Source organism: Leptodactylus fuscus, chromosome 1 (assembly GCF_031893055.1).
Source record: "Leptodactylus fuscus isolate aLepFus1 chromosome 1, aLepFus1.hap2, whole genome shotgun sequence".
Taxonomy (NCBI): domain Eukaryota; kingdom Metazoa; phylum Chordata; class Amphibia; order Anura; family Leptodactylidae; genus Leptodactylus; species Leptodactylus fuscus.
This window is the reverse complement of record NC_134265.1, coordinates 277,921,831-277,935,852: the sequence shown is the minus strand read 5'-3', so window position 1 is coordinate 277,935,852 and position 14,022 is coordinate 277,921,831. Positions and strand designations below refer to the sequence as shown.

Here is a 14,022-nt window from a genome sequence, read left to right as displayed (position 1 = left end):
ACAAGATAAATCAATTTAATCCTTTAACTAGATTGTGTGTTATTGAATGGGGTTTTACCTGCAATACCAGACATAGCCCTGGCATAAGAGTGGCACTGTTTCTGGGAAAGAAAAGCAGACTCTTTTACTTTACACCAGAAAGCAGTGCAAATCCACTGTAAGATTTGACAATGAGATTGAGAAAAGTTACAGATCACAAAGGTAGTGGCAATATATAAAAAGAGACCAGAACTACCAACAGAAAAGTATAGTCCAGTAAGTTTAACCCCTTCCCGACATGCGCCGTAATAGTACGGCGCATGTCGGGTCTGTAACTATGGCGACCGCCCGGGAGCAGTAGACAACCGGCTCTAATGCCTCCGATCGGTCCCCGGACCGATCGGAGGCATTAACCCCTCCGGCGCCATGGTCAAAGGCGCCGGAGATGCCATTTTCCCGGCGGCGCATGGGCGCCGCCATTTTGGCTGGGATTGCCGGCTCCTGGAGCATGCTCCAGGGCTGACGTCCCGTTGCCATGACAGCCAGGAGCCTGTAAAAGGCTCCCAGGCTTGTCTGCAAATCCTCTCTTTTGCAGGCTGGTCTATGCAGCCTGCAAAAGAAAGGATGCTTTTTTGCAATGCATTGCAATGCATTAGCATTGTAATGCATTGCATTAGTGATCAGACCCCCTGGGGTTCAACACCCCTAGGGGGTCTAATAAATGCAAAAAAAAAAAAAAAAAAAAGTTAAAAAAAATATAAAAAGATATAAAAAGAATTAAAAGTTCAAATCACCCTCCTTTCCCTAGAACACATATAAAAGTAGTTAAAAACTGTGAAACATATACATGTTAGGTATCCCCGTGTCCGAAATCGCCCGCTCTACAAATCTTTAAAAATATTTTTCCTGTTCGGTAAACGCCGTAGCGGGAAAAATAGTCGAAAGTGCCAAACCGCCGTTTTTTCACTGTTTTGATTCTGATAAAAATTTTAATAAAAAGTGATCAAAGCAATAACATTTCCCGAAAATGGTAGAACTAAAAAGTACACCCGGCCCCGCAAAAAAAGACGCCCTATGCATCCCCGTACACTTATGTATAAAAAAGTTACGGCCGTCGGAATATGGCGACTTTTAGAAAAAAAATTTTTTAACACAGTTTTGCAATTTTTTTTAGGGGTCAAAATGTAAATAAAACCATATAAATTTGGTATCCCTGGAACCGTACCGAAACACAGAATATAGGGGACATGTCATTTTGGCTGCACAGTGAACGCCGTAAAACCAAAGCCCGTAAGAAAGTCACAGAAATGCATTTTTTCTTCAAATCCACCCCATTCTGAATTTTTTTCCTGCTTCTCAGTACATTATATAGAATAATTAATGGTAGCATCATGAAGAAAAATTTGTCCCGCAAACATTAAGACCTCATATGGCTCTGGGAGCGGAGAAATAAAAAAGTTATGTGGTTTAGAAGGAGGGGAGTCAAAAACGAAAATCAAAAAATGCCATCGGCGGGAAGGGGTTAAAGGAAGTCTTACAGCTAGGCATAGCGCCTTGTAGATTACATACCTGTATTTGTTCATTGCATCCATGCAATGGCGAGAGTCTAAACTTTTCTCCTGTATGCAAATGTTGCACCTGGATCAGTGGCATGGATTCCCGGGCTGTCAGCCATCTACGGCTGGGTCTCCTTGCCCAGGTCCTCTGAACACAAGGTATAATGTGAGCTTGCTTTCAGTATGAGGGGGTAGATCTGGGTTGGCAGACAGTGATTTTGCTCAAACTGGGAATCCAGCCCCCTCTTCATGATTCTCATTTACAAAAAGAATAAAAGTAAAGATTCTCGGCTTCACGAGGGTCAAACGAACAGCAGCAGTGTGTGTAACTTTCATGGCATGGTGCCTAGTGTAATAACAATTTAGTAGCTGGCAGATTTCCTTTAACCTCTATTGAGGGTAAACTATCTGTACTGCAGCTTTTCTAAGAGATGCTATCATGGAGTCTGTCAATAAAAGCAAACTTATAACATGGCTTCAGCATGGGCCTATGAGGAATCTGTCTTGTCCTTTCTTTGAGAAGGGATAGCTGTACACTGGACCTGGTTGAAGCTTTGGATGTTTTATCTGTATGTACTTTTTTCTAAAGCTTCTGATAATGTTCCAGGTAAAACGTTTGTACGTAAAATGAGAATGCTTGGACTGGGTGAACCGGGTAAACTGATGGTTGTTGTGGCCTGAACATATAAAGGTTGGAGTGTAGTAAAGAATGGTAATGTGGTAAAGAATGGAAACCACAGGGGTCTCTATTTCATCCTCTTCTTTTCAATACATCTTGGACATGGAAAGTGTAGTGGCCAACCTTACTCTGTGCCTAGACATCTATTGTGTGTGTGTATATATACAGTGCCTACAAGTAGTATTCAACCCCCTGCAGATTTAGCAGGTTTACACATTCGCAATTAACTTGGCATTGTGACATTTGGACTGTAGATCAGCCTGGAAGTGTGAAATGCACTGCAGCAAAAAAGAATGTTATTTCTTTGTTTAATTTCTTTTTAAATTGTGAAAAGTTTATTCGGAGGGTCATTTATTATTCAACCCCTCAAACCATCAGAATTCTGTTTGGTTCCCCTAAAGTATTAAGAAGTAGTTCAGGCACAAAGAACAATGTTTCACATTGTTTGGATTAATTATCTCTTTTTCCAGCCTTTTCTGACTATTTAAGACCCTCCCCAAACTTGTGAACAGCACTCATACATGGTCAACATGGGAAAGACAAAGGAGCATTCCAAGGCCATCAGAGACAAGATCGTGGAGGGTCACAAGGCTGGCAAGGGGTACAAAACCCTTTCCAAGGAGTTGGGCCTACCTGTCTCCACTGTTGGGAGCATCATCCGGAAGTGGAAGGCTTATGGAACTACTGTTAGCCTTCCACGGCCTGGACAGCCTTTGAAAGTTTCCTCCCGTGCCAAGGCCAGGCTTGTCCGAAGAGTCAAGGCTAACCCAAGGACAACAAGGAAGGAGCTCCAGGAAGATCTCATGGCAGTGGGGACATTGGTTTCAGTCAATACCATAAGTAACGTACTCCACCGCAATGGTCTCCGTTCCAGACGAGCCCGTAAGGTACCTTTACTTTCAAAGCGTCATGTCAAGGCTCGTCTACAGTTTGCTCATGATCACTTGGAGGACTCTGAGACAGACTGGTTCAAGGTTCTCTGGTCTGATGAGACCAAGATCGAGATCTTTGGTGCCAACCACACACATGACATTTGGAGACTGGATGGCACTGCATACGACCCCAAGAATACCATCCCTACAGTCAAGCAGGTGGTGGCAGAATCATGCTGTGGGGCTGCTTCTCAGCCAAGGGGCCTGGCCATCTGGTCCACATCCATGGGAAGATGGATAGTACGGCCTACCTGGAGATTTTGGCCAAGAACCTCCGCTCCTCCATCAAGAATCTTAAGATGGGTCGTCATTTCATCTTCCAACAAGACAACGACCCAAAGCACACAGCCAAGAAAACCAAGGCCTGGTTCAAGAGGGAAAAAATCAAGGTGTTGCAGTGGCCTAGTCAGTCTCCTGACCTTAACCCAATTGAAAACTTGTGGAAGGAGCTCAAGATTAAAGTCCACATGAGACACCCAAAGAACCTAGATAACTTGGAGAAGATCTGCATGGAGGAGTGGGCCAAGATAACTCCAGAGACCTGTGCCGGCCTGATCAGGTCTTATAAAAGACGATTATTAGCTGTAATTGCAAACAAGGGTTATTCCACAAAATATTAAACCTAGGGGTTGAATAATAATTGACCCACACTTTTATGTTTAAAATTTATTAAAATTTAACTGAGCAACATAACATTTTGGTTTGTAAGATTTATGCATCTGTTAATAAATCCTGCTCTTGTTTGAAGTTTGAAGGCTCTAACTTATTTGCATCTTATCAAACCTGCTAAATCTGCAGGGGGTTGAATACTACTTGTAGGCACTATATATATATATATATATATATATATATATATATATATATATATATATATATATACATACCGGGTAGTTTATTAAATACTCTAGCCAGTTTATTATATGGTAGAGCATACATACAATGCACCACTCTTACAGGGGTTGGGAGCTAAGGGCCCACTATATTCCCCCCCCCCCCCCCCGGGTTAGGGGCCTATCAGGGCATTCACCTACCCCCCTATGAGCCAAGAAGAGAAAAAAATGCAGAGCTAACAGTGTGACACTGTGATGGATGTGAATATAGTGGTAATAAACGAGTGAAGGCTCACCTTCTGTGGTTGTGATAATAGCTCACAACCACTATGCAGGCATGTAGTAGGGGACCTCCAAGAGATGGCAGGAACCCCTAAGTATAACGGACTCCAATAGCAGCAGCCACCATCTATAATGCCACAACCACAAGAGATGGCATCTGGAACGGCCGAAGGTGAATGAAGAAAACGGCAGGAGGCGTGCTAGTCCGGGTAATTTCTTTTATTAAAACACACATGTTTTGGGTTTAACACCCTTTTTCAAGTGTGTACCTATTCCCCTATGAGTCAGTCCATGTGTACTTATTCTTGTACCTACTGTATACCAAAGTGGTATCCACTACCTCTAGGGAAGAGAATCTATCTACACTACTATAGACAAATGTTTTTTGTTGTAAGAGCAAAGACACTATGAAACTTGGGAAGAGATTTTTGATTAATTTAAACTGGAAAGATGGCTAAGCTCTGTAACAAATAATGGGATTTCATCTGATTTTACTTTCCTCTAAATCAGGGCTTGGTGCTCTGTGTGCCATGCAATAATTGTAAGAATTTCAACCTCTGCATGAAAAACATATGCACGCCAAAAAGGCAACCAGTGAATTGGTTGCTTGATAGAATTTTCCCACTGCCCATGTACTTTGGTGTATTTTTAAAAGGCACACGTTATAAATATGGTGCAAATGCGTCATACATAAATTACAGCACAAAAAAACAAACAAGGAAAATGGGCACAAATTACACCAAAAAACGCAAGTAGATTAAAGAGGACCTTTCATGTCCTCGGGCACATGCGATTTTATATACTGCTAGAAAGCCAACCGTGCGCTGAATTCAGCACACTATCGGCTTTCCCATTATGTGCCTCGGGGGAAGAGATATCGGTGCAATTACTGATAGCCCATCACTGTCAGAAGGGCATTTCTGACAGCCTAGCTTGATAGTATTGTGTAGCGCTATACTTTGTTACTGTGAGGGGGTGTTCCTTACCGCCCAGTGATGACGCTGAGCAGGGAAGAACGCTCCCACCCTCCCCCTCACAGTACTAGCCTATGGATGAATACTGTCAGGAAAGGGGAGAGGGGGTTCCTCACAGCTTAGCGTCATCGCTGGGTGGTAAGGAACGCCCCCTCACTGTACAGTATGTCAGGAGGGGCATTCCCAGCTATACTGTCAGGAACACCCTTCTGACAGTGAAGAGCTATCGGTAATGGCACCTATAGCTCTTCCCCTGGGGCACATAACGGGAAAGCTGACAGTGAGCTGAATTCAGCTTTCTTGCAGTATATAAAACCGCATGTGCTCAAGGACATGAATGCTCCTCTTTAATAAATGTGCGCAAATAAGTCTCCCCTAGTTTCCCCCAAGTGTTTCTCTCCAGCTGTGTTTCTAAGCTCTGCAGTGGTGCGATCCCTGTGCCAGGTAAATATGCTTGAAGTGTTAGCTCTGTCACAGGTGCCAAAGGTTGCTGACCTTGTTCTAGATCAGTAGTGCGCATTCACAGACTGAGCTGGATGGATGTATCTTTTTTTTTACCCTTACTAAATTACGTCTAGAAAGTTATGTTTGTATTTTATTGGAAAGTGTATAATTTGTTTTCTTTTTTGAACAAAGTAAGTAGGAAAACCTAATTTATTGTTTACTTTGCAAAACTAATTTCTGTCGTAGCAGGTCCACGCATTTTTTGGTATTCACTGCATGCTGTTGCCACATTTTTTCCCTTTTTAGTAAATTGACATTTTATCTCGCTCCCAGACAGTGATCCAGCCTTTGGTCGCCAAGTAAATAATTTCTATTTAATTTAACAGCCTTTTGTAGAAATATTATTTCTGTTCTCTGCACAGTTTGGTGTGTGATAAACAAAGCGCAGTCATCTTAGATCTACTAAATGTACCATACTGGGTTATCTACACAAGCAAATGTTCAGAATTGCTTAATATTCATTAGACTCTGCCCTGGATAGAATTAAATCTACCAACCGTGACAGGTGCCACAATATGGTTTACATCTCAAGAAAGAACTTTTTTAGTGGGGAAGTTTACCTTTGCTAAACTCCTAATAAAGAATTTTTGACGCAAGGCCAAGTTGTTTCCTCTCCAGCTATATGAGCACAGCAGGGCTTCCAAGATAAGTGCTGAGCAGTGAAAATTAGTTCCTCAATGCGACACAAATAAATATTGAAGACAACACATACAGTTTAAGAACGCATTGTCTCCTTCTTTTAAAATCTTGCCTCTTTATTTTTTTCCATCTTCATTATTTTGCACAAACGCTTCCTTTCAATCTGACCCAACAGGACATTAATCTTACATTCCTGTGTTTATGTGCTTGAAATGCGCGGCGTGTTTGTTGTTTTGATAGCGGCACTGCACCAGTGGTACTTTACATTCACAGCGTCTGACACAGCTAATGATGGCTGTTCCCCAGACATTTATGGAGCGGTTTGTTGATTTGTGTGCTGGTAGCATTCAGAAGTAAAAGATTAATATTTCTCACCGTGGGTCCACAGTCCCATATAATTTATCTTTGCATTTGCAGAGTGATATCTTAATACTGAAGTTTAGTAGATAGTTTAATTGACCGATGCAGTAAAATATTGGATCGTGGTCTATTGTTGCAATATTCATGAAAATTTTAGGAAATCAGACCTGCAGAACATGAAATGCAGCTGGTGCTACTGTATGATATCACCATAACCTTCCAGTGTCAGCTGTCAGATTAATGTTCTGTGCGATTCAGTTTGTTTTTAGGTTTAACTTTTACGGAAGTTAATTTCCAGGCTGGAATAGCGGTTGTAAATGATACAGATGGCACGCATTTATCTTACATAGATGGCATGGGCTGGTCACATGATGACGATTGCTTCCTTCTCTTTAATGCAAGATACCAGATGGTTAAAGGTCTATAAACAATACTAGACTAAGGTGTCTACTTTCAAGTATATCTGTGTATCGGAGATGTCAGAGGATATTCTAATTTTGCAAAGACTTTATTAAGAAGTATTAGGAAATGGAGCAGCATGGTGGCTCAGTGGTTAGCACTGCCAAGGACAACATCAGCAAGGAGTTTGTATGTTCTCCCCGTGTTTAGGTGGATTTCCTCCCATACTTCAAAGACATATTGATAGGGAAAATGTACATTGTGCTCCCTATATGTAGTACTAGGTAAAAAGTATTAGGAAATATCACAATTTCAACAGTTCTTCCTAATATGAGGTTTTACATGTGTGCTACTCACCATGCCAGAGTTGTGTTATCAAGAAATCTAAAAAAAAAAAAAAAAAAAAAAAAAAAAAAACCTTTTACTATTGCTGTTAGTTTTCTGCCAATTTTAGGTGTTTTCAGTCTTGATAAGGCTTTTCCAATACTTTCCGTATTCATGTTTGTATGTTCTCTCCGTGTTTGCGTGGGTTTCCTTTGGGTACTATGGCTTCCTCCCACATGCCAAAAGTATACTGATGGGTAAATTGGTTTCCAATACAACATCTGATCCTTGTGGGTGTTGGGGATGATCGCATGTTCAGCAGCCAATAATTCCCCTACTCAACAAAACTTAGAGTCTCTTGTGTGCGAATAGCACATTAGAGATGTTTGTCATTTGTCAGTCACACATCAGGTATAGCATGTGGCTTTCTCTTGTAAGCAGAAGTTGCCTCAGTCCTCTTTTCCTAGCATTCTTGGATAGTAATGTGATTTTGCTTTAAAGGGGGTTTTCTTCCCCCCAAAGATAAAAAATAGTAAAAGTACCTATGGGTATGACTGAAGTATCGTACACACAGGAGTCTACTCCACATTTTGGTGCTAAGCTGTGCTTTGTTTCCATCACATGACAGGAAGAAGGCAGAGCTTCCTGTGATGGCGGGGTCTCTCATCTGCCAATAACATGGCTTTTTTCCTGGCCCTAACAATGAGAATGTGATGGGGCTATCTGATGAGTAAGAGTACTGAGACTCATTTAGTATGTGTGTGGCCACCACCTGATGATGTACTGACCTGCTGGTGGGTTTTTGCTGGGTTTAGCCTACTGGATGTGCAGTAACTGGTCAGAGGACAGACCTACAGGAAAAAGCATATGATAGCTCAAGCCACAATCTGAGGAGACAAGAAGTATATTCTGGACTACTGCAGACACTCTTTGCTGGACCTGGCATCTGCATTTTCTATTTGGGCTTGCTACATGAGTGTTTCCTGTGTGAGCACATCATCCATGTTGTGTTAAGAAAGAGCTGCCTGACTCTATGCATCAGCTGTGCCATAAAAGAGGTCAGACATAGTTGTTACACTGAGCTGCAGAGCCAGCCCCCTTCTTACACAGCACTAATTCTCTCCATTGCCAAGCACAAAGCAATGGTAAAAGCGGGAGGGAGATAGGAGTGCCTTTAATACATTACAGTCCAATATTAAGTGTTAGATTGATTCATTGTAAATGCATTTTAATCTGTATGAGGATGAACTGCCTGGTGCAGCCTGGACATAGCTATGTCTGCTGGAGCACCCATTTTCACCTGTGGTCCCCGTACACCTGTACCTGCGGTGGCAATCGTTATTTCAATGAGCAGTACTGAGTGGTAGAAAATGGGTGCTCCAGGAGACACAGGTTGCACCGAACAAACTCATGTGCATATGGATTACTTCCAGTGGATAAAAATTAGTCTATGGTCATGTGATACAGTCCATGGACATAGGTTCAGAGCTCATTAGTCACAGCACAGTAATCAGACATCTTCCTGGTAACGAGCTGTGCGCCTGTGTGCTAATCACATGACCATGGACCGTATATATCACATGACCATGGACTGTATATCACATGACAATGGACTGATTTTTTCTCCAGTGAGACTGAGCATAATGAATCACAGCAAGCGAAGATCTAGAAAACCTTGTGGAATTGATACAGAAAGTGTATTGGAAAATTGTACAACTTTTTATTATACACAATAACATTTGTCTTTCACTATTGGTCTGAAAGTGGAAAAAACATTTAAGGCCGGGTTCACACGGAGTATTCTGGCTCATCATTTGGTACGTAGACGCCGTGGGAGGATTTGCGGGCCGTATACGCTCCCATTGTTTTCAATGGGAGCCAGTACTGAACATGCGGCGCTATTTTGCAGCCGTGATTTTGCGGCGGCCGCAAAATAGCGCCGCGTATACGGTATCGGCTCCCATTGAAAACAATGGGAGCGTATACGGCCCACAAATCCTCCCGCGGTGTCTACGTACCAAATGACGAGCCAGAATACTCTGTGTGAACATGACCTAATGAGTCAGTTAAAAAAATGGACACATTAGCATCAGTTTCCATTAGTGTCCTTTTTGTATACTGTCATGCGGATTTTAAGTAAATGGACACAAACGGTCACTAATGGACACCAGATAATTTTTAATAGGCTTTGTGACGGTTCAGCTAATGTCCATTGCTAAAATCTTGTAACGGACACTACTGACTGTCACCACCGGTAATGTGAACGACCCCTTACCTTACAAGTCTACCATATAAACACTGGTAAAAATGAGAGATGACTTATGACATCACATGACATATTGGAAATTTTTACACTTTGTATTATATTTTTGGATTGAGTGGAGCTCCTCATTTGTACACAGGATACAGTGTGTTTGACCTGGACAAGCCACTTACTCTGAAATGTTGCTTCTTTCATAGGCTGGGACCACACAAGGCAAACTTGCTGAAAAATTCTGCAGCAAGACCCTCCACAAGGCTATACAGCAAAAAACCTGCCTGACATTCTGTGGGTTTAGACCCAAATCGTAGGTCGCTTTGTGCTAGGAGGTTTATTCTCTATATGTGGATTCCATTGGTTCAATCTGATCTACAGTGCTGGAGAGATCGCAGTGGGAAAGCTCTGTTGCCCCAGCATTAGTGAGAGTTTTGTTAGGGTAAGTTCACACACAGTTTTTCGGTCCAGAACTCGAGGTGGAGGCCGCCTCTGGTTCTGGACCAAAGCCGGCGTAGCCGCGACTGAAAGCCAGTGGACTGCATCAGCATCCAGCTGCGCACGCCGCTCCGGATTAGGCCCAATGAATGGACCTAGTCCAGAGGAGGGAGTGTCTTCAGGCCCAATCGCGAGGTGACTAGGCCTGAAGAATGAACATCTCGCTTCTTTTTTCCGGGAGCCGGAAGAAACGGCTCCCGGAAAAAACTCCTGAGTGGCTCCCATTGATTCCAATGGGAGCCGTCTTTTTGGTCAGGATTTTGAGGCGGATACAGCCTCAAAATCCTGACCAAAAATCTCCATGTGAACTTACCCTTAGAAGTACTGCTTCTTATCAGGTGGTTTCTCATTGCTATTCTATGTGAAAAAGACTTTCCTTAGTTCTGTGGATGAGAATAAGCAGTAAACCTTTCCATGAGTCTGTCACGCCATTAATACATTTTTTCACTTCTGGAGCTTTTTGTATGTTGAGTTACTATGGAGATTAGATTGATGTCTATTAGATTCATGTCTACCTGCAATGCCAGCACAGAAATGAGTAATGTATGCCACCAATCTAATTAAGTTGTGCCTCATACTGTATATTATGGGATATCTGACCATTACCTTAATGTTAACCAGACCTTAAAGTTTCCTTGGTCCAACAAACAGTGGCTGGGTTATGGTTAGACAAATAAATATTCAGCTAGAAGCAATGTATTTAGGAAGAACCGCCTCTGAAGTATGGCGACACGTGCAGCCCTAAAGTATAGAAAAGAAGACATATTGTAGCAAATTTATGAGAATGCAAAAGAAAAAGTGGAAGCATTTACAGTGAACCTGAGCTAGTTATATAAAGGAGTGATATGAAATGATGTGTTGTCAATATTTCTATTTACTTGCATACATACTGTAAATCTAATGTATGGCGGGCTTTACTACATCCATATGACATGCTGCTACCTGACCTCGTGGATTTTGCATTTCTTGTATGATGTGTTTATTCCCCTATGCTTGTGGACTATGGTAATTTAATTTCCTTGCTTTTCAGCTTTATAAAGTAGCACATAGCTAAATGTTTCCTTATCAATTCCTAGAAACTGAGATTGCAGATAAATCTTGGAACCCTGAATTTCCATCTGTATTAGAGTACAAGCTGTATGTAGAGCGATGAATTAAAGCCTCATGTTCTGCGAGCAATCATCTCAGTGGTGACCTTCATGGGGCGACTAATACACAAATAGGAAAAAATAGCTACAGCTCATTATGTAACGCTCTTTATTTGTATGCATGTTTGGAAAGGTATATGAAGGTGAAACTTACAGATTGTTGCTTTCCCTGCATATAGCATGCACTATATTACATTGGAGCTTTCTAACTTGACCATACCGTAATATTTTGTACTATGTTGTCAAGTCGTCAATTTTTTAAAGTGTTTTTGTTGTATGTAATGAAATGCTTTTTAATCAATAAAGAAATATTATGCAACTTTTTAATGTAATGTTTCATAGAGTTTTGATACAAATTTTTGTAATAGCAACACACATGCACACCTAAAACTAAGAAGAATATCACAGTTGCAGCAATTTGTGTCTGTTGAACTAAAGTCTGGACATTGGTTGCTCAGTTGGGATGCAGTGGTCTAACCATGCTCTTCTTCTACTCAGCCACAGCCGATAACCCCCCTTTGAAATGTTGTGCACCACTACTCTCCATAGAATAGAGGAAAATTGATTGGTGATCAGTGGTGTCTGACCTCAGAGACACCCAAGATACTGGAAATTATGGAGGTTTTACTCCATTTGTGAAGGTAGATACTTTCACACTTTCCAAGGGGATGGAAACAATTGCCCGCTCACATCAACAAGAGCACTAGGAATAGTTGAGGTACAGTAGCATGCTGTGCCTGAGTTTGTGGTCACAAATTAATTGGTAGTTCATTGGGTATTACACAGTTTGGGGTTAATTGACTCATGACACCCTCCTTTTGTATTTTTCATCTGTATATTCCCCTTAGTATATTCTGCCTTTACTTGCCCCCCACTTTGTGTGGCCCTCTTGTTCCCACTGCTTTCCACACTAACATAATTTTGATTCTCCATTTGGCTTGTTTCTGTACCTCTTAGATGCCTCAGTTGGAGTATGTAGTGAGTTGGATTCCTCAGGCACAGTTAGGGGTAAGTTCAAGATGGAAGCTACCCTGATAATTGCTTTTGGAGTCAAATCCTCTTAGAAGCCCTGAGTTGGTCCAGTGATGAGGGAAACGCACTGGTGATAGTGTAGGACTTCTGTTAGAAAAGTAAACAAACCTTCCATTCTATTTTTTAGATTAGGGTGAATGCAGGCGGAGGGGTCTTCATCTGCATCATTGTAGTTTAAGACTATAGATGGTCATTTGAACTTCTTCTTTCCCAGATGTATCTAGGACGTGATGATCAGATTAGGGCAAACAGGTTAGATCAGTTGGTCCAGAATTACCAGTTTAGTAAGCATAATAACAATGTACAACTGAAAACTATTTATGGAAACAATGAAGTAATACAATTCTTCAGTTTAATGTTCTCTTATTGCACTTGCATCTTTTACACCATGAACAAAGGTCTGTATTATTATATAGGAAATCCCAATAACATTTGTGACCTGTGTTCCTGTGTACAGCAGCTTACTGAAATGCTGTATGACGTACGACTAGCATTTATCATTGATGAATCATACAATTGGTCTGATCTTTCAGTATTTAACCTTTGTGTTTTTCAGAACTTTAAATGGTGGAAAGAAAATTGGCAGTATTGAAGTGAGTCTGGTGAACATGGGGGAGATTCAGAATGGGGAGGCAGATCACATCACAACAGATGCACAAGGACAAAAGGTATGCAGCCATTAATATCTGTCGTGATATGACATGAAATATCTCAGATAAAATTGTATATTATTCATTCAACGGTTGTGTCCTGAACCTGGTCTCTTCGAATCCATTGGGCCCAGTGCAAAATGTTTCCAGGCTTACTCCTTCTATGTAGGCGCTACAAATACAGCACACAGGTAAAGCAATAGTCACGTCCCTCTTATTGTGTACACAAAGACCTAATATACATACAGTTGTTGGTGCCCCAGCACATACTATTCACTTAAGTGGACTATATTGCGCTGGTCGAATGCAGATGAACCATTATAACTGTGTAAACAATGAAGGAAAAATTCTCTTTGCTGATTAACCCATTTATGCCGGAGATTGTATTTTTTGAGTTCTAATAATGGAACTCTAGGCATAAATGGGTTAAGCTGATAAGAGGGGTCCCAGAGAATGGACCCACAATTGCTGCAAGGTGGATGGGAGTCTAGAAAATCCTATCCACACTTTGCCGAAAAATATGCGCAATGGACATGCTGCGATTTTTAAAACCATTGCTGTTTTGGAAATTGCAGTCTGTCAATTATACTTATGGAAACGTTAGCAGTTTCCCCATGGTGATTGAAGCAGAAAATCTGCAGAAACTTTCTGTTAAAAACATTGCAGGATAAACCGCAGTGTGTTGCTGCTGCGGTTTTTCTCTTTTTGTTTTGGGGGAGGTGCTCTACGTGGGGCCTTAGCCTTAAGGTGGTTTCTCAGGCTTATCAACTGATGACTTGTGGTTGTCCATTCAATAGTGGTTGTCCTTGGCATTGCATCCCAGCCCCATTAACTTAATTAGGACTGAGCTGCGGATGGGCAATAAACATGCTATCACCTGTGATGTGGAAAGGCAACACTGCTTCAAACAGCTGATCCGTGGTTGTGCTGGATGTCGTACCCCTGCTGACCTTCAATTGATGACCTATTCTAAGGATATCTC

The 14,022-nt window shown here is 41.6% G+C and overlaps 1 protein-coding gene across 5 annotated transcripts in view; it reads left to right on the top strand.

The window, feature by feature from the left end:
• INPP4B (inositol polyphosphate-4-phosphatase type II B) overlaps positions 1–14,022 on the top strand; it is a 469,700-nt gene that overhangs the window by 288,705 nt on the left and 166,973 nt on the right. For all 5 annotated transcript variants that reach the window (XM_075288123.1, XM_075288124.1, XM_075288134.1 and 2 more), the window contains one exon: positions 12,947–13,058. In XM_075288123.1, coding sequence (XP_075144224.1) covers positions 12,947–13,058 — 112 coding nt within the window. The remainder of the gene's footprint in view (positions 1–12,946; positions 13,059–14,022) is intronic.